Source organism: Patella vulgata, chromosome 1 (assembly GCF_932274485.2).
Source record: "Patella vulgata chromosome 1, xgPatVulg1.2, whole genome shotgun sequence".
NCBI classification, from domain to species: Eukaryota; Metazoa; Mollusca; class Gastropoda; family Patellidae; genus Patella; species Patella vulgata.
In genome coordinates this window covers 38,452,493-38,474,190 of record NC_065879.2, presented here as the reverse complement: position 1 = coordinate 38,474,190, position 21,698 = coordinate 38,452,493, and the positions used below count along the sequence as shown (strand labels likewise).

At 36.0% G+C, this 21,698-nt stretch overlaps 2 protein-coding genes across 5 annotated transcripts in view; one reads left to right on the top strand and one right to left on the bottom strand.

Annotated features, from left to right (window-relative positions):
- The first annotated feature begins 3,522 nt into the window (after nucleotides 1-3,522).
- On the top strand, nucleotides 3,523-6,589 carry LOC126819184 (polypeptide N-acetylgalactosaminyltransferase 3). The gene is made up of 3 exons (XM_050547082.2): nucleotides 3,523-3,546; nucleotides 4,255-4,358; nucleotides 4,741-6,589. Exon 3 carries the CDS (start codon nucleotides 4,879-4,881, stop codon nucleotides 6,562-6,564), a length of 1,686 nt encoding a protein of 561 aa, XP_050403039.1. The 5' UTR covers nucleotides 3,523-3,546; nucleotides 4,255-4,358; nucleotides 4,741-4,878; the 3' UTR covers nucleotides 6,565-6,589.
- Nucleotides 6,590-11,727: 5,138 nt separating this feature from the next.
- LOC126808381 (filamin-A) overlaps nucleotides 11,728-21,698 on the bottom strand; it is a 79,622-nt gene continuing 69,651 nt past the window's right edge. For all 4 annotated transcript variants that reach the window (XM_050533053.2, XM_050533054.2, XM_050533056.2 and 1 more), the window contains 6 exons: nucleotides 21,423-21,527; nucleotides 21,022-21,201; nucleotides 20,617-20,898; nucleotides 18,473-18,622; nucleotides 15,980-16,147; nucleotides 11,728-13,959 (listed from right to left, as the gene is read on the bottom strand). In XM_050533053.2, the coding sequence (XP_050389010.1) occupies nucleotides 13,703-13,959; nucleotides 15,980-16,147; nucleotides 18,473-18,622; nucleotides 20,617-20,898; nucleotides 21,022-21,201; nucleotides 21,423-21,527 (1,142 nt within the window). In that variant the 3' untranslated portion in view covers nucleotides 11,728-13,702. The remainder of the gene's footprint in view (nucleotides 13,960-15,979; nucleotides 16,148-18,472; nucleotides 18,623-20,616; nucleotides 20,899-21,021; nucleotides 21,202-21,422; nucleotides 21,528-21,698) is intronic.

Here is a 21,698-nt window from a genome sequence, read left to right as displayed (position 1 = left end):
AATGAAGAAATGGCAAGCAATTTTCGAGTCGGAGTGTCACCTGAAACAGACAGTAAATCGCTTGAATTTCGTAGTTTTATGGTATTTTGGATAACAGAAACTATTGAAAATTGTCACAAACATATGATATTACAGACTCAAACGACTAATCTAAACTGTAAATTATTGTCGAGTTTTAAAAGTATTTAACGACTTTTAAACTGATACACCAAACAGCCAATGTTCCGATGCCTAGATTTGAAATATCAGCCACACTCCTTATTGGATAATGCCTATCAATCTCACTTAATTAAAATGATTTTTGCTCAATATAAAATACCTTGGCTCCTAAAGCTTCTCTGGTTTACGCTGTGCTATTAACGTAAGCCTTCATTAAGAAATAATAATAATAATAAATTTATGATATAAAAATATAATTTAAAATAGGCCTATAACATTTTTCAATAAACACATCTGAGATTATTGGTTTATCTTTTTACAAATCATCATAACCCCCCAAAAAACATGAGTAAATACTTTGCATATTATGGCATGTCTAGTAATTGGCTAGTTTAAACCATTGTATACGGAAGCGTATAGGGGTCATGCAAAATTTTGTAGAAGACCTCGAGATCCTGCGATCCTGTGATACTTTCTCGAGATCTCAATTTAATGTTCTCGAAATCCCCTAATAATTTTCTCGAGAATCTCCCATCCTATGATAACGAACTCGAGAATTCGAGTTAATGTTCTCGGGATCTTGCCATCCTGTGTAAATTTTATCGAGATTTAAAGTATTCTCAGTGCCGCATAACCTGTCGTTTCGGAGTTTACCCCCCCCCCCCCCCCACACACACACACTTTCCCGAAAAACTTAATAGCACGATAGAGCCAACAGTTTTTAACGGATTTGTTTCAAATTTAGTGTAAAGCATTGAGGCCATGAGAGGGCGGTCCCTGTCGCTTCTAGCACCCCTTATCGTCCTGGAGTTATGCCCCTTATCCGAAAAACTTGTTAACGTAATAGAGGCTACAGTTTTTAACTGATTTTGTTTTTCAAATGTGGTGTGAAGCACTAGGACCTTTCGATTGTCAGTACTCCGCAAACTTCTGTTTGAGAGTTACTCTCTTTGTCCGTATTTCTTTCAAATATGTGACGATGAGGAGACGAATCCTATCGATATTCAGCATTCTGTGACCTTCTGTTCCTTAATATAGGCCCCTCCCCGCCCGCTCCCTGAAAGCCTTGTTCACGCCATAGAGGCCTTACTTTTAAAATTTTGTGTGAAGCTTTGGGATCACGAAATTTATGGATATTCATTGGTTATAGCGATCTTCCGATCCGGAGTTATACTCTCCATTCTTTGAAAACCTTGTTTTTAACGGATTTTCGAAATTCAGTGTTCCGCGACAATGATGACCCCTGTTAATTTTCAGCAATATAAGGTTTTCTCTCCCAGAGATATAACAAGCACGCGAACACGATAGAGATTAGATTTCTTGAAGAATGTTAGATCCTTATTCAATTTATTAAACAACCAAGTTTTCCTTTCGAATAATCTGCTCTTGAGGCATAGATGCTGCGTGGGCGTATCTCCACACTTCGCGTGGCAATCGTTCAAATTTCTTTTGAATCATTAGTGTCGTAAGCAGAGGAATCCTATTTAATTTCGGCGGAACAATGAACCTTATTGATTTGCAGCGCTCCCTGGCGCTTTGTTATGGTGTTATTCCTTTTTTCCGGTAAACCTTGTGAACGTGTTAGAGTCCTGAGTTTTTCAAGATTTTTGATTTAATATCTGCTCCGAAGCATTTGTGCCACAAGACAATAAACCCTGTGTCTAGCTTTATTCTAAAGCAGAATATGGTCTGAAAACCATGCAAAAATTGACATTTTCTATTAAACGTCGCCCAAACATTAAATTGAAATAATTTAACAAGCATGTCTCTAATTCAAAGCTTCACATATCAAAGCTTCATATTTGGTGTGATGTATTTAGGCCATAAGACGATGAACCCTACCGATTTTAATCAAATCTCAAATTTAGTGTAAATCATGGGTACCCTATCGATTGTCCGTTTATTCTTTCGTTAGTTAGCAGTTTTCCTTTGTAACAAATGTTAGAGTAATTGTTTTTATTATCAAATTTGGTGCGAAGTATTGGGCCAATGGTTGCATCACAACGTGGAGACACTATCATATAAGGTTTCATATTAACTAGGGATCTCGACAAAATTTACACAGGATGTCAATATCTCGAGAACATTAACTCGAATTCTCGAGAAAATACACACAGGATGTCAATGTCCCAGGAAAATTATCAGGGGATTTCGAGAACATTAAATTGAGATCTCGAGAAAATTACCAAGTGATCACGGGATTTCGAGAAAGTATCACAGGATCGCAGGATCTCGAGACCTTCTACAAAATTTTGCATGACCCCTATACGCTTCCGTAATTGTAGGCCTGCACAAAGATATTTTTCTTATAGATAAGAGTGCTTTTCTTTCCATGGCATTAGATAGATATGAAGTGAATTCAGATTCTCTTTTAGGGTGGGCTTTTTTTGTTAGGTATTTTTTTTTTTTTTTTTTGCTCTATTAATTATTTGAAAATAGTATAATTTATACTTGAATCTTATGGTAACATATAAGACTGTAACAAAGAGTTTTGTTTACTGGGGTTTTGAGTGTTTTTTGTTGGGTCGCAGTATTTCCTGTGCTATGAAAAGAAATTGAATGAGAATTGTTTTTGTGAATGATAGTATGTTAAAATTATGTGACCCGGAGCATTGGCAATATTATCATTATTCAAAACATATGTATATGTCGCAATAGATCTAACAACGTAACTCTAATCAATGTTAATGTTAATGTCGTGATTTTAAGTTAGGAAGAGAGTGACGGCTGTCCCCAGTTAAAACTGATTATATAAAATTGTCCCTAAAATAGTTTTGTGAAACGCCACAATTTTAAGTTAAGATAAAATTTTAACTTAAAATATTATTTTTGTGGATTTTATCTAAAATGCTTAAAATCGTTTTGTGAAACGCATCAGTTTAAGACGATTTTAAGGAAATTTAAGATTTTGTGAAAAAGGGCGCTTTTATGATTAATGTGAGAGCGAAATTTATTGCGCCATGATGAAGTGTATATAAGATTGTTCCCATTTAGTATTTTACAGATTTTGAGATAAGATTATATAACCTATAGAAAAATTTGATTATGTAAGAACATGAATTAAGGGTGGCTTTGGAGTTTGAAACAGACGATAAACACTATTAAACACTATATTATACATTTTCTAAAATTCGTCACCGTGTTGGACCAAACAATTTTAAGTAAAAAACATGCTGTCCTAAATGCGATTTAATCGTTAGTGACGTTACGCTAGTTATTAAAGAGTATTTATTTTCCAGGTGTGACAAGGTGAATGGTGAGAACTGTAAAATCGATACGGATCATCATGAACACTGACTTCCGATATATTGGCCTTTTTACAGAATTCATTGTATAAGAAGACAGGATAATAATGCTACAGAAAATCCCTGCGAGGTGAAAGCTATGGTGACTATTCTTTTAAGTTACATATTATTCTTGTCTTATTGTGGAACATAATTAATTTGCATATTCTTGGGGGTGGATGGCCGAATGGTTACGCGTGCGCGTTGTATCATGTCTGTCCTCCCATTGCTAAAGACCCCTACGCGCGAGCGAATTATTGAAATAGAGTTGAACCTTATGTTAGTCCCGAAATGACCTAGATTGTGTCGATTGGACGTTCTTACCCTTCTTTAAGGTAAATGTTCAATAGCTTTAAATAAGATGTTTCAAAACAATATCACATAGGCTGCGCCTGGTCCTCATCCCCATTCAGTTACTCTGAATAAGATTTTGTTTTAAAATAAAACAAAAAGATACATTCAATTTTACTTAGTAAATAAATACCATTTTAAAAAATAGGTCATGTCAATAAATAATCCAATGTAATGATTGCGGAAAAGGCGACAAGTGCACACTTTAATTCAAATTTATTGAGCATTATAATTTGTCAAATAAATAATGTTTGCTGTTAGTTCGAGAGAGTTTTAAATTCTGACGACCTAAAGGCAAGTCAGTGTAAATCTTAATAGGTATGATCTCTAAAGATAGCGATACCTATATCGTAAAGATAGCTATATAGCCTTATTGGCTAAGCTGATCTTAGTAGTGATGGGTACTGCATGGACCGTATACCATGGTACTAGATATACTTTTATCACTTTATTTATATAGATTACAGAATACAATCGATTAAATGGGACTATTCCCGGACACTTATCTTGACACGTCATGGCGGTAACTTAAAGGGGTAACCTATTCGTAGCTTTTGACTACAGGTGAGAGATTAATTTTCAACGTTTTATAATAATACACATGCACCATAATGAGCGAACTTTTAAATAGGAATAGAAAGTGAACTCATTGTGTCGAATACACAGACTACACACTGTCTATATATCTTGCAGCAGTAATTTAAGAGCAATTTTTGGTTCCTTTAAAACAGGTTGTATTCATCTTTAAGATATCTACATCTTTTAACTTTAAACGTGTGCTGTGTATACCTTTATAATGAGTTTTTAATTTAGCTTATTCAGTCTAAGAGCGTTGACAAACATAAAAACGTGTAATACCACTGATTTTGACCTGACTAAGTACATAACCCTGGTGCATATATGTAACGAGTTTTGTTTGTTACAGTGGCCGTGTTCCTATTTGCAGGTGTGATTGATAGTATCTCAAAAGGAAATGGTCGAAAGCTGTGATTATTGTGGAAAAGTATTGCTATGGAAACTGGATGACTATATCGACTGAAGAAATTAACAATTTTATTTATTACTAGCTTTTGTAGATACCAAAATGTTCAAAATGAGTAGATTAATTAAGAGACATATGTTAAGCTTTTTGGCTTTGGCTGTTGTCGCTTTTATAGGAATTAAAATGTGGACAACGGTATCGTCATCGTCTAATTCTAGTAATGGGCTGTCGCCACGATTAGCCAAAGCCTATTTTTCAGAAGAAGAAGAGGAAAAAGACCCTGGGACTTTTTCAGAGAACTGGCCGGACGTTCATGTACTAGAGGGAAAGGTGAGGCGATACCTTAAAGAGAACTCCAATTCTTCGTCCGGTTATTTTTTCCCGTGGACACACAGTTTAAAAAGCCATAGAGAACAGTTCTGTGATGAAACTTACCGTGAAAATATGTCGTTCAGCAGTTCATCTCCAGTAGCTATCATTGTTGGAGCTAGTGATTCCAGTCTTTTACAGATATTCAGCTGCGTCACGTTTCTGTTAAGGAACACTCCCAAAGAATTGGTTCACAATTTATTTGTTGTTGCTGACAAAAGATTAAGTGAGAACGATTTCGATATTTTAGAAGACCATCTCCTACCGGTTCCATTCTTCCGAACATTTCATTTATCAAATTATACAGATGATCTCCCAGCCAGAGCATTTGCTGCTGAATTTACTTCAGCAACGACATACGTTTTCCTGGATGCAAAAGTGATCGTTGAAGAGGGTTGGTTGGAACCCTTAATCTCTGAGGTGACTAAGAACTACACTACAGTTGCTGTGCCACTCCCAATACCATCTACCGTAAACTCTCGTCAAAATCTAACATGGTACTCAATGCGACGACGGGAGATTGACTGGGACTTAAACTTAAGATGGGGATTAGGTACCTCTGTATCGGATCATTCCGGTAGATTAACTACGCAACCAGCTATATACGAACATCTGTTTGTGGTGAGTGCGCGCTATTTCAAGGAAATCGGGGGATTTGATTATCTTCGAAAGGGATCCGGTGCTGAAGCAGTTTTATGGAGTATTAAAACGTGGTTGTGTCATGGACAAATTCTTCGTTCTTCTTGTTCAAAAGTCATTGAATTCCAAGAACCTAAACAGAGAAAGCGACAACAATATTTCTCAGAGAGGGAATCTACATTGAGATATAAAGCGTACGTAGCCCAAACATTTTTGAGCAATAGCTATAAATATTACAAATGTTTAATACATAATTCATTACCCCACACTCGTCCTATTTCATTCTATTATACAAAAGCTCTCAAGACATACAGTAATATTTTAAAATGTAACACCTTTTCTGCATTTCTTACACGGGCTCAGACAGATCTTAAACCTCCTCCAAAACAAAGTGAACATTACGGGCGTTTAAAACTGAGCAGTGCCGAGGTCTACGTATCGGTGGACAAAAACAATCAGCTTGTGTTGGTCAGTGACGAGACGCACATCGCCAATGACTTTTCTTTTTATAATTACGCCTTAATGTACAAAGGACTTTGTTTATATTCTAGTAATAACCATGATTTGGTTTTAGTCAAATGCGACAGTGTTTACACCACAAAGGTTTGGCAGTTTCAAAATGGGATGATCAGAAACAAAAGTGATCAGAGATACTGTATAAGTCGTGTGCCGAATAGAGGTATCAAACTAGGGCATGTGTTTCTTGTATCTTGCTCCAAACCAAATCAATATAATACTTTTGAGTTTTCTTTGTCGTTTAAAAAACGGTGTCTTCATTAAAAAGAATTAAATGTTTTATGTACAACGTGATCTAAGTTTTTTTTCTAATTGAACAAACGTTCCGGTATGCATGTGGCTGTGCGCCCAATTATGTTGTTCAATTCCACTGCCAATCTTTATGGATTCTAAGACAATCTACAAACCTAACGATATTCGTCTGAAATTGTAACATCAGAAAACACCAGTTAAATCTAATTTACTAAGTAAGCACATACTGGGTTGTTAGAATTGAAATGGAACGCTATAACGTGTGTCAGAAAGACGTATAATCACTACCATAGGCTTTGAGGGTAGATAATTCCAAGGAGCGCAACATGGTCTTTCCGCGTGACACCGTAGACAAATCTCATTCTGCAGATAAATATTAAATGTTTCTCTGTCCATATGTAGAACGCCCAGTTTTCCCACCATTACATCACACTAATATCTTTTGAAAGTGAGACGGGGACTGTTGACCTGTTTATTAATTTGTTTTGGATACTATGTTTGCTGTTATTGTTAATATAATACAATTAAAAGAGCATTTTGACAATATAAATATCTAAACTCGGTTTTATATTAGTCTGTTAAATCCGGCAGTGGCTATTTGCCCAATTTTAATGAAAGTTACAGATTATGATAACAGTGATAATATCTCTTAGTAGCCTTTCGGCCACTTCCGGTACGCGGTTACCGAGATATGGGGTTACGACACATTTCATGTAGCACGACTACAGTCCGCAGTAATCAACCGATTTCAATGAAACTCACAGATTATGATAACACTAATAATATCTCAAAGTGATAACATTAATAATATCTCAAAGTGATAACCTGATATCTCGGAAACCGATACCCGGAAGTGGTCAAACTTTTGGCTACTCTGAGATATTGCTAATGTTATCATATTCTGTACGTTTCATGGATATCGGTTCATAATTGCGGTCATCAGTCGCGCCACATGAAATGTGTGGTAACCTGATATCTCCGAAACCGCTTACCAGAAGTGGTCGAAACTTTGCCTACTCTGAGATATAATGAATGTAATCATAATCTCCAAGTTTCGTGGATATCGGTTGATAATTGCGGTCTGCAGCCGTGACACATGGGATATGTGGTAATCCGATGTCTTGGAAACTGCTGACCGGAAGTGGTCGAAATTTTGGATTCTCTGAGATATTACTAATGTTATCACATTCTGTAAGTTTCATGGATATCGGTTCATAATTGCGGTTCGGAGACTTGCCACATATGGCAAATAGTCTCCGGATTGTCTTACCACATGTGGCAAATAGCCCGAGCCATTAAATCCCAAACTACACCACATTGGTGACATTTTTGTCGATGACATTATGATGGGTTTGACCTTAATTTCACAAAGTATGTCTAATATCCCTTTACTTGTCTGAGATATCACCCTCGTGAAAACAGCATCTTCATTGTGTTGTTTTTGAAGTATCTGCGTTTTTTTCAACAATGACATACGCTGGTTGGGAGTTAACTAAGTTATGTTCTTTCACAAATGGGCGCATTTGCTTTACAGTCTTAAGCAGTTATATATTTACAGTCTTAAGCAGTTATATATTTAACTTTTCTGTGAGCTACAAATAGGCGACTTAATTTAATAATCTGACGTCGATAGGGAGCCGCGGTGACTCAGTGAGTAAGACGTTGGCTCGATAATCAGGAGGTCAAGAAAGTTCATGGGGATTTTCAGGCGTGTCAGTGATGCAGGACAGGGGGCCTGGCAAAGGACAATGAATAGTCGTTCGGATGGGACGGAAAACTGAGGTCCGCTGAACACATATCAGAACACATAAAAGAACCTTTGCCGGTTGGAATTCGATATATGAGTATAGGCGGTAGCGCCGCTGTCCGGTCAAAAATTTCCCTCTTAGCCACACTGTTTGGCATATGTCTGTCTTTATTAGCCCAGTCGAAGGCCCGGTGCACAACAGTAGGGCGTTAAACCCCATTTGATTTCATTTCTGATGTTGATAAATTCAAGTGATAATAGGAAAACATACAATAACTTTATTCTAGATACATTTTAACTTCTGTCAACTGCCAATGTGACGCGCTACATTGATTAATAATATATACTTTTCAAAAAAAGTAGGGGATATTTGATTTTTAAGTGTTATTAAAGTCACCTAATGAAACTGACGAAGAAACAAATGACAAAATGAAATGAAGTTCACATTCATCGATTTATTCCAAATGATCGTTAGACTAAGTAAGGCACAGACTGACCATTATAAGGGTAAAATGATACCCGGGGTCAAACAGCAAAGTTACCACAGCATCACAACCAAGTCAGTAACGGGTAAATCCTCCTCTGTTTGCCAAACAAGCATTGATCCGACGTGGCATACTCCTAATGAGACGTCTAAGGTCATTTTGGTCCAGATTGTCCCATTCCTGTTGCAACGCAGCAGCAAGTTCTTGGACATTGGCAGGACGTTGTTGACGTTGACGTAACCTCTGTCAAAGCATGTCCCAGACATGCCCAATGGGGCAGAGGTCGGGACTCAGTGCTGGCCAAGGTAATGTGGTGATGTTCTGTTGTTGAAGGTAACCTGTAACGATCCTGGCCCTGTGACATCTTGCGTTGTCATCATGGAAGATGAAACGGCGGCCATGACGTCGTGCGAACGGCACAACATGGACTGCCAAGATGTTGTCCCGGTAGTACTGGCCTGTAACACGCCCTGCAACAACATGTAAAGCCGTTCTTCCAGCAACAGTGATGCCTCCCCACACCATAACAGAACCACCCCCAAATCGATCATGTCTGATGACGTTAACGTCTTGGAAGCGCTCGTTTCGACGACGCCACACCCTCCTACGTCTGTCCAAAAAATCAACAGTGAACCTTGACTCATCTGAAAACATCACATTGCTCCAGCGTCGATTATCCCAGTGTTGACGATCCCTACACCAACGACGTCTTGCCTGAATGTGATGATCTCTCAAACAAGGGATCACGCGAGGACGTCGGGCGCGAAGGTGACCCCTATGCAGTCGATTCCGAATCGTCTGGCCACTCACTCTCACACCAGTGTCTGTTTGAAGACGAGCGCTGATCTGATTTGCTGTGATGACACGATTTCTCAAGGCCAAGGTACGGATAAATCGATCCTGGGCTTGAGTTGTCGCCCTTGGTCGACCTGATCGTGGTCTGTCCTGTACAGATTGTGTATCACGGTATCTGGACCATAGCCTGCTTATGACAGACTGAGAAACATTCATCGTCCGCGCCACAACCGCCTGTGTTGTGCCGTTCTGTAGCATGCCAAGGGCACGTAACCTTTCATTTTGGGTAAGCCGACGCATATCAAAATTTGTTTTCTGGTCACTAAAACAATTAAACTGATGTTTCCACCCTGGAATTCAATGCCACAATGACTGTAACATTCAAAGTCAGAGTCGTGCAAATCTTGGGTTGGACCCCCATGATGATCCCAAGCATCACCTGCATTCCATGCGGTAGCTATTGGTGCGTTTGGGCGTCACATGTAACTGGAAATGTTTCTTCTGTTAGGTTCTATAGTGACTTTTTTCGTAGTCATTTGCATATTTTAGTATTATGCCCCCAAAATCAAATATCCCCTACTTTTTTTGAATAGTATATAATAGTCGTGTAATTTTGTCAACAGAGAAACATTGTACGTCTGATAAGGGTATATATATATTCCGACCTTTATCAATCATCTCACGATGCATTTAATTAACAAATGTACGAATCTACCTCAATGAACTTTTATAATCAATCATCTGGTAGAGTGATTAGTGATTTAAATCCCTATATAGCACATGGTTACAATATTCAACAGTTTCTGTATATTTTAAATTCGTTCGACCTCACTCAACGTTTTTAAAGAATCTACGCAAAGAACTGGTAATTGGCATGATGTTTTGATTTCAAAATTAAAATATCGTAAGTGTTGAAAAAAATGTATGCATTTTCTCAAATGTATCGCTCGAAAAGCCTATAACTTTTTAAAGATACGATAGTCAGCATTGGTTTGGATAAATTTAGAGCGGATATCATTAATTCAAAACTTGTTTCTCTCTTAAGGAATTGAATAGTTCTATTAAATTCAATTAAATTTATATAACTACACTTACAGGTCACGGGCAGAAAGGATTGACAACAGCCTCACAGGGGCTAACAAAAAAATGAAAGCACGTCTGATCCATTACAGACGTGGTGAAAATCTGATTTGGGAATTCATAGTCTATATATTGGCAAATATGTATCGTACTCTAAAAGCAAGGATTTGTTCCTTAGGGGATTGTTTCCTCAAAACATTTAATAATCGGTCGTCACTTCTTTAGCTTAGGTAGCATCTGTGCCGAGGGGGCTCTTGATTGATTCATCAATATTGATTGATTCATCAATATAATACAAGCATACTTTTGGAATGTTAAAAGGGTGTCGGATGTGATTATCCTTCCGCGGTCCCTGCAGAAAAACGGTAGGCCAACAGTGCCACCCCCTATACAATGCCACCCCTCGCCCCGCCCTAGATACGTTATTGGATCAGTTCATCACTAAATGAAACTTTCATTAAATGTAATTTTTAATAATTATATTTTCAACACAAAGCCATTTTGGTCCGTTTTAGGGAGTCTATACCTAAGCCGAAATTATCAGCTCATGAACCATTTCCACTTTATTTTGCCGACTAGAAGGCAAAAGATTTTTCCCCTAAAAAAATATATTACTTTTTTTTCACTGTACCTGTTAGCCCGAAAAATCTGAATGTTTGGAAAGCATTTGACAGTATTGTAATTGCTATAATAGTACAGTAGCTAGATCACATTAATTTTACTTTATTTTTTGTGGTCTGGATTTTTGGCTAGCCCTAAGGCACATGTCTATTTGACTAATCCGGCACTGACCTGTCCCATTCCACTTTTCACTACTGTTAAAAATTAAAATGGCAATAAATCCTTAGTAAATAACACCTTAAAATTTCTAGCTATGAATATTATTGTAGCCAGACAATTAATTCATAAATAAAAGACAAGGAAGAAACCATAGCCTTTCCATGATGTCTGAAAGTTGTCGGCAACACAGCACTTAGAGATATTTGAGGATATCATATTAATTGTCTGTTTATCAAGAAGATACAGTCAGGTATATAATGTTTAAGAAAAATAAAACAATAAAAAGTGTACAAGAATATATAAATTTATTATGTCATGAATGTAAATGTATTAATACAGATAGCTATTCCATAACTAAAATTTAATATTAATTAATTGTATGGTTTGACATGACCACATGGGTGATTCACAGTTATCTATTTTAAAAGTAAACAGGAAAAAGAATTTGAACGGTATCATCAGATCATTGGGTTTCGTAAATAAAAGGAATATGACTAGATATTTCTTTGTCTATATAAACTATTATTGACATTAATTTATCTACCCAAAGTAACATATTCACTATATGTGAAGAAAACCTAAATTAAATAAACCTATATATATATTTTAGGGATCTCTAGTCATGAACTAATGAAAAGACAAACAACATTCTGTAAGTTCTAGACTTTTAAAAAATATCTACATGTATGTGTTTGAAATGAGAGAAGAAGCAAACATTTAAAGAGATAATCATAACTTACAACAGGTATCTTGCTAAGATAAAGATTTGATAAAAATTTCAATGTCAGAATCTGAGATTACTGTTAGCACTAAATATTATTCAAAAATTATGAGATACAATTCTCCAATCTTATTACATAAAATAAAATTCTTCAACAATTTAACTGTAACGCAGATACCTTTGTATAAAGACAACTAATGATAACCTATTCAAATGCCATCAATGTGTTCCAAAATAAACTATCTAAAAAAATTCTTCTTGGAGGGGAGGGGGGGGATGTCTATAAATAATGTATGGATTTAGCAGGATTTATATTTTCAATTCTGTATCTGGTGATGATTGGAAAACAAATGTAAGTTAGCATTGCAAATCGTTAAACACAACTATTTAGCCATAACCCAGAAAATATATATCTATAAATTTACAATTTAATTATATAAGGTAAAAATAAAGATTGAATAATATCTATAAAAATATATAAAATATAAGTAAGTCTATCACATAAGTGTATGTACAAGTAATGAACGTTAAGTGTGAATATTATGTCAGATTATGAACCTTAAAAAAGTCTACATCTAGAACTATATCAATAATATAAATAGCTATATCTAATGTATATTCAATGGATTCACTATTGATTATAGTCGTTGTTTATTCCCTTCATCAACTATGAATATTTTAATTAACAATATAAATAAATCTGTATTTTTCTTAGTAGACCTATAATATTCAAAACAATCTATTACAATAACAATGAATATATCTATAGCTTATCCATGATATTCAATTCATGTACAACATATTCATTCCAGCAGTATACCTGGTAAACTATTCATTTCAGCAGTGCAACATATTCAAAACATGTTTATGTTCATTTGTACATTACATTCAATACATGTACAATTTGTTTATGTTCATCTGTACATTATACTCAATACATGTACATTATATTCAATAAATGTACAATTTGTTTATAATCATACGAACATTATATTTAATACATGTACAATTTATGTTCATCTGTACATCATATTCAAAGAAGTACAAACTGTTTATGTTCATCTGTGCATTATATTCAATACATGTACATGTATAATCTATTTAATTCAACAGGACATCCAATTATAAGATTTTAAAATAACACTTTAATTAAATATAACTTGATAATATGTAAATATATAAAAATCATAAATTGAATGAAATCATTTATATGGTATTAGGCAATATTAGGGCTTGCATAGCATTAATTTTCATGATAATCAATACATTTATTCTCATAAGATAACAATAAAATAAAGATTTCTAAATCGCCTTGTTCAGACAGCTCTGTTTTGGAAACTATAATATGATCAAAAGAACAAGATATAGAGTAAATGATAAACTAAAAATAATAGTTTCAGCAGTTATACACAGACTGGTAAATATTCAAAATACCCCTTAGCCAGAAGAAAATAAATATCATTAACAATATCCATAAAAAATAATAATAATCATTGCTTTTGAATAGATCTTTAAACTGTTTTGCATTATTAAGTACAAAAATTAAATGTCATCTCGCCACTGTGAATAATTACCACTGTGTCGACTCAACATTGAGTTGGTTGAGTAGGCCGCTTCTTGAAGAACATGTTCCAAATCATGTTGAGTGTCCACGATATGAACATGGAAAGGAGATCCAGGAACATCAACTCCGGACCATCTAATGGAAATAACGTACAGCCCAGTCTCAGCCGGATCATATCTACACAAAATGGTTCGGTCTTTCTGACTATCCCGGTACATTTCTACTTGGAAAGCTCCTGTAAAAAAGAAATGTCAATATGTTCATAATGTCAAAAATAAAAATCTGAAAATTATCAATTGTTTGGAAAAGAATATAAATTCTGCATATAGACTTATCCTATAATAGGCAGGTCAAGTTAATCTCAAGAGTAGAGAGACCCACAACAAATTGGAAAAGAAACCAATGCAGTTTGGTTCAATCATGCTTATATTAGGCAACATCATACTTCAAATTCAGTGATCCTGTTTACAGCCCTTCTGGTATCAATTCCAGAGAGAGAGAGAGAGAGAGAGAGAGAGAGAGAAATGGGTTTTGATATCCACTAGGTGATTTCAGGAGTAACACATTGTTCAATTTTAACACCTGTTAACACATATCTAACACAAACTAACAATAAATTGCACATTGGATAAAACAAACATTTTTTTTATATAACTGTAAGATAATATACAAATTATCATTTTATATGGCACATTTTTACTGATAATTAAAGTAATCAAGTAATGCGGGAATTTGAAACACGTTTTAACATCCTATCTTCCCCCTGCCTTTTCAGGGATGGACTGAAAAGAGATATTTCAGTTTCAGGGGTCCCTAAACTAGTTAATGTTCTTGCGTAGTCATGAATTTACATCGTTTTTGATGAATTGTTAAGATATATGCATGCATAAGCTAAAAACACCAGGATATACTCTAGAAAACACCATTTACTGTCAGTTTTTTGAAAAGAAATTCCGAGCTATGTTTACAATCAGTCTAGAATCTAGATGATACCAGAGACAGACTGGGGACCAAAAGACTCCTGAACCTGTCCTCGCTAGGGGTTCCCACTCTATGGGGTCCGTTGCGGTTCTCTCCTCTTTTGAAAAACTGACTGTAAATTTATGTTTTCTATAGTATGTCCTAATGTTTCTAGCTTATGCACAAATTTGATGTGTGGCAATCTTATCGGAAATTAATTTTTGAACTCAATAATTAATTCAGTAACCCTGAAAACGCTATTTTACAAGCAATATTCCTAACAAGAAAAATCGCAATTTTGGATTCTATTTTGATTGTCGTTTTAAATTTACACCATCTTGGCTAGGTTTTTGGGTAGAAACTGAACTCAGCAACCTCAAAACACTTACATAAGACATATTACAAGCCACATCCAACGGAAACAAATGTTGATTACAGTAAATACAATTCCGCCAGTATGGATTTTATTTTGAATTACTGCCGTCCTGGATTTTCGAAATTGATTCTTGAGATCAGAATTGAACAAAGCAACATCGCCAACCACATAAATGACATGCTACAAGTCATATCCATCAGCAAAAAATGACGGTTAACTTAAAATCCAGCATTTTGGAGTCCATTTTGAATTGCTGCCATGTTGGATTCTCGTAATTTATCTTTAAAATTCAGAGACATCGAAAACTATATAAAAGACATGAGTATGATGCTGTCTGACATACGTATAATTGAGCCAAACTGCATTGGTTTCTTTTGCAAATTGTTATGGGTAAACGTTTTCCATCCCCGACTATAAATAAATACGATAATTTTGCCTTTACAGCAGTTTTATTAACTTTAACACCAGTTTTATTCATATCTACTAAAGAATACCTACAGATAATACTTCATGCAGAAATTGTGTCATAAATCCTTTCAAAGCAAAATATATTTTTTTTTTTAGATATTTTTTTAGGAATATAATTCTGTACCTCATCTCATCATCTCTCCTCGAATATAAATTACTTAAAATCAAAATCTGTGATATCTATTGGCATCTATAGCACTTGCGTAGCTAAGGCTAAATAGTTAGAGGGCATTATCCAAACTAACAATGTCCATAAACTAGCCCCAGGTGTTATTGGGCATATTAAATTTTTGTCACAAAAAAACAGAAGTTTTCACTTTATTGCTACTAGTAAAATACCAATAGCTTTTTGTAACCATATTCTTTTTTAAACCATTGGATCAACTACAGCAATAAACAAAATATTTAATGTGTTCCATTCCCAGTAAATTGATGGAACAGAATATTTTACCTTTTGGACCTCTTATTCTAACAGTAAGTTGACCCTGACCGGCTCCTCGTGTTTCAACAATAAAACGACTCTGGAAGGTTGCTAAGATACCATGCTCCACTCCAGGACCACTCACTCGTACCTTGCTAGCATCTGGTTGTGCAGAGATTCGGAACGCATATGGACTTCCTGAAACCATGAAAAACAAATAAGATTGGAAATAAAATGAAAAGGGGTTTAATGTCCTACTGTTCTGCTCCGAACTGGTCTAATGAAGACGGGCATACGCCATACAGTGTGCTATGAGGGAAATTTTGCCTGGACAGTGGCACTACGGCCTTCTCTTTTATCAAATTCAAACTGTCAAGGGATCTTTTACGTGCATGCCAATGTGTACACGGGACCTTGTTTTTTGTCCCATCCGAACGACTAGACAGCTGTCCTTGTCAGGCCCTCCGTCCTGCATCACTAACAAGGGGGAACCGTGCCGGAAAATCTTGATGATCTTTCTCGGTCAATGCAGGAATCAAACACCCAACCTCCAGGCTAGCGAGCCAGCGTCTTACCCACTTAGTAACTATGACCCCCACAAATAAAATTGGTGATAGTGTCAATAAAGTTGACTTACAAATAATGGAGAATTTAAGTTTATGCACTTAGCTAATGTACATTCACAAAAATCCTACATACATATTTGCAAATCACATAACATTTCATATGATTTTATCAATTCATTTTAACCCATTTTTGACTGAAACACTTGCTGGTATTATTTAAAGTGTAATCAATTTAATGTTAAGTAAAAGGTGGAATGTCAAATATATCCCCAAGTTTTATCATTTTATTCACCATTATACCATTTAAGGAATATATTTTGATTAAATTAACAATTAAATCCCAAAAAGTTCCAAGACCATTGTATGAAATTTGAAAAAAATCTAATACTTAAGGATTCAGTTAATTATCAAGCGGTTGCCATGCAAGATACACCCACATTTTGCAAGAGGTGGACAGAGAACAAAAATGGGATTTTGCATACAATCAGGGGCCATAATTCAGGATGTTACAGTCCGACATGTGTCAATATTGGAAGGAACCGAGAACTGTGGGTTATAAACATATGTTTTAAGTTTTATCAAAATCAGATAAACAAGCTAAAAACGTGATTTTTCGTACAATCAGGGTCCATAATCTAGGGAGTTATAGTCTGATATGTCACAGTGACAATATTGCACGGAATTAAGATCTTTGGGATACAGACATATGTTTTAAGTTTCATCAAAATCAGTTAAAAACTGTGACCTCTGGAGGGTCCACAACCTTGGCATTACATACTTTACACTATTTGCACAAAGGGAGCAGCCATTTTGTCAGACAGTTTTGGTCCAATTTACACGAAATTCAAACTTATCCGTAATTATGCTACAACAGTGATAAATATTTTTCGTACATTCAGGGGCCATAATCCAGGAAGTTACAATCCAATATGTGCTAACATTGAAAGGAACCAAGATCTTTAGGATATAAATCTATACTTGAAGCTTCGTCGAAATGTTACAATCCAATATGTGCTAACATTGAAAGGAACCAAGATCTTTAGGATATAATCCTATACTTGAAGCTTCCTCGAAATGGGATAAAAATTGTGACCTGTAGAGTGTCCACAAACAAAATGTGAATGAACAGACAGACCCACGGACAGACAGAGGCGTTGACAATATACGTCCAGATGAAAATGTGGGCGTATAAAAAGGACACCGACGACAATATATGTTCACGTGAAAATGGGTGAGTATAAAAATGAGACCGAAACTACTGGTACTCATTAGATTTTAGCTAAAGCTTCAATAGGTACTGGTGTCTGCTCTTTCATTGATCCATCTGTCTATTTGGATCAGAAAGGATTTTTATTGTGACAGTTATGTTAGAATGAGGTGTGGGCTCTTATAGGTACACAAGTCAAGGTTAACAACCTATTGACCCTCAAGGTTATATATTTGACATTCTCCCTTTAATTTTTATGAATGATTTAAATATAACAAACATTAGAATGTTAGATATTTAGTTATGGTTAGATGACTGCTTCACTGTTATAGCATTAGGAAGAAACAACAATGAAGCAATCACAATGATTGTGACCATTTTAAATCAAATCTTTTTGATTATATATACATGTATTAAAAACCTATATAAATGTACCCAATCTTACCCTTAATTCCTTGGATAGTTTTAAATATAAACATACAATTATAGACAATTCTATGATTTCATCTTCATATTATCAAGATTATGACGAAGATTACTCAATTCTTAGATTTAGTGAAAATAAACCAATAAAAAATTAAGTTGTTAAAACAATGAAATCTGCCATACTGATCAAAGCTGCTTAGTTCAGATGCAGTCTTATCCTTATAATAATCTAATTTGCTAATGATGATTACGCCTACATGTAATTTTATCAACATTTTCCTTTAAAAGTTCACAAAATGACAAAAAAATCTTTATTCTACAGACCTAGCACATGTTCTCCACCATATTTAATCTGTAAAACATGACGACCAGTTTCCTGTGGTTTGATTCGTAGATTATAACGACCATCATGATTATCTTGTAGTTCACAGAAGGCCACATTAGTTGGACCCATACAATATGCAGTTAGTTCCCCTGTAAACGTAAAAAAAAACCCAATATGAATCAGACACTACACAAAACATATATTCCATTTGCTTATATACTATTCAAAAAAAGTAGGGGATATTTGATTTTTAAGTGTTATTAAAGTCACCTAATGAAACTGACGAAGAAACAAATGACAAAATGAAATGAAGTTCACATTCATCGATTTATTCCAAATGATCGTTAGACTAAGTAAGGCACAGACTGACCATTATAAGGGTAAAATGATACCCGGGGTCAAACAGCAAAGTTACCACAGCATCACAACCAAGTCAGTAACGGGTAAATCCTCCTCTGTTTGCCAAACAAGCATTGATCCGATGTGGCATACTCCTAATGAGACGTCTAAGGTCATTTTGGTCCAGATTGTCCCATTCCTGTTGCAACGCAGCAGCAAGTTCTTGGACATTGGCAGGACGTTGTTGACGTTGACGTAACGTCTGTCCAAGCATGTCCCAGACATGCTCGATGGGGGAGAGGTCGGGACTCAGTGCTGGCCAAGGTAATGTGGTGATGTTCTGTTGTTGGAGGTAACCTGTAACGATCCTGGCCCCGTGACATCTTGCGTTGTCAACATGGACTGCCAAGATGTTGTCCCGGTAGTACTGGCCTGTAACACGCCCTGCAACAACATGTAAAGCCGTTCTTCCAGCAACAGTGTTGCCTCCCCACACCATAACAGAACCACCCCCAAATCGATCATGTCTGATGACGTTAACGTCTTGGAAGTGCTCGTTTCGACGACGCCACACCCTCCTACGTCTGTCCAAAAAATCAACAGTGAACCTTGACTCATCTGAAAACATCACATTGCTCCAGCGTCGATTATCCCTACACCAACGACGTCTTGCCTGAATGTGATGATCTCTCAAACAAGGGATCACGCGAGGACGTCGGGCGCGAAGGTGACCCCTATGCAGTCGATTCCGAATCGTCTGGCCACTCACTCTCACACCAGTGTCTGTTTGAAGACGAGCGCTGATCTGATTTGCTGTGATGACACGATTTCTCAAGGCCAAGGTACGGATAAATCGATCCTGGGCTTGAGTTGTCGCCCTTGGTCGACCTGAGCGTGGTCTGTCCTGTACAGATTGTGTATCACGGTATCTGGACCATAGCCTGCTTATGACAGACTGAGAAACATTCATCGTCCGCGCCACAACCGCCTGTGTTGTGCCGATCTGTAGCATGCCAAGGGCACGTAACCTTTCATTTTGGGTAAGCCGACGCATATCAAAATTTGTTTTCTGGTCACTAAAACAATTAAACTGATGTTTCCACCCTGGAATTCAATGCCACAATGACTGTAACATTCAAAGTCAGAGTCGTGCAAATCTTGGGTTGGACCCCCATGATGATCCCAAGCATCACCTGCATTCCATGCGGTAGCTATTGGTGCGTTTGGGCGTCACATGTAACTGGAAATGTTTCTTCTGTTAGGTTCTATAGTGACTTTTTTCGTAGTCATTTGCATATTTTAGTATTATGCCCCCAAAATCAAATATCCCCTACTTTTTTTGAATAGTATATATCAGAAATGGGCACATATAATATACCGGAGTACAGAGAGTAGACATTATGACATTTTCATTTATTTAGTACAAAATGGCTTATCAGTAATTTTTTGTTTTGGCTTGGAAGATTCTTAATGATACAACTTGTTTTGGTGTCAGTCAGGTAATGTAACTTGCAGTACCATATACTGTGTTCACGTTAAATGATCAACTTCTCATGGAAGTGGCACTAGCTTGACAGACAGCATTTAGGAAATCCACAATGGTAACTGGCTAGTCAATTAAAATTTGTTGATTTCCATTTTAATTTAGTTTTATAGTAGAGTACATGTTTCAATATCATTTGCCCCTATATTTCCATGCAATGTGTTTGGTCATGTAACCAAAATGGAAGATTATATACACAGTAACAACACTGCATTTTTATTGAAAAATATTGATTTAGTTGTATTTGTTTTTAATCCTTACCTGGACCTGCTTTCCTGGTGTCAATTCTAACATCAATATCATCTCCCATCATCCCTCCTTTTAAGCCTTCACCAGACACCTCCACTCGATTTGGATAGAAGGCACCAGTGATGTTAACTTTGTATGGAGAACCTTTAAGTTGTCTATTATTCCAACTAATGTGAAGAAGGTATCCACCTGGTATTACGGGAATGTAAGTACATCGGAACTTTCCACCACCTAGTGGTGTGACAATAACATTCACTTCTGCTCTTACACCTATTAATTGCACTTCAGGATTTCCTGGAAAAATTTAAATGATATTCTAAATAATGTATTATGGCTTTCAAGCAATTTCATATTTCACATGCAGGAAGTAACAATTTTTAAATTTTTAGCATAGAGAGCCAATAAAACTGAGGGTACCTAATCCTGCTTGAGATCCATCTATCAGAAATTCTGCTTCTTCTCGAATTATAGCTTCTTTTAAACCTCGACCTGTCAAAATGACCTTTGAAGGATCAAGTGAACCACCTGTTGCATAACCAAGGAATGGAGAATTTGATAATGGATGTTCAGACCAATAGAGATGAATATAATGATTGCCTGAAAAATAAAACGAAAAAAAATGTCCAAATCGTACATAGATTATTATACATTGTAATTAAGCTGCATTTTGTATTCTTTTACCATTTTCTTTCTTCCCCAACATTTATATTTCCCCAGTATAACCTATAACTTAGGCCTTTCCCATCAAATAAAAAAAGGACAAAGAATGATGCCTACATACAAATTCTAACATCAACAAATGTGAGTCTAACCCATACCTTCTTCTCTTGGGGTAAAACAGACAACACTTCTTCCTATAGCAGCATCATCAATGGTAGCATGTACATGTCCACTTGGACCTTTAACTTCAGTAGTAAGTTGTCCTGTAATATACAAAATCGAGAAATTCGTAAATAAAGTCAACTCATGTACAAATGGTGTTTCTTCTATTTATAGCCCCTCCCTACCCACTGTGGATATTTACTAGTATGCTACTTCAAATTTGTTCATCAAAAATAATCCTTAGCATGCATGACACAACCAATCCAACATAT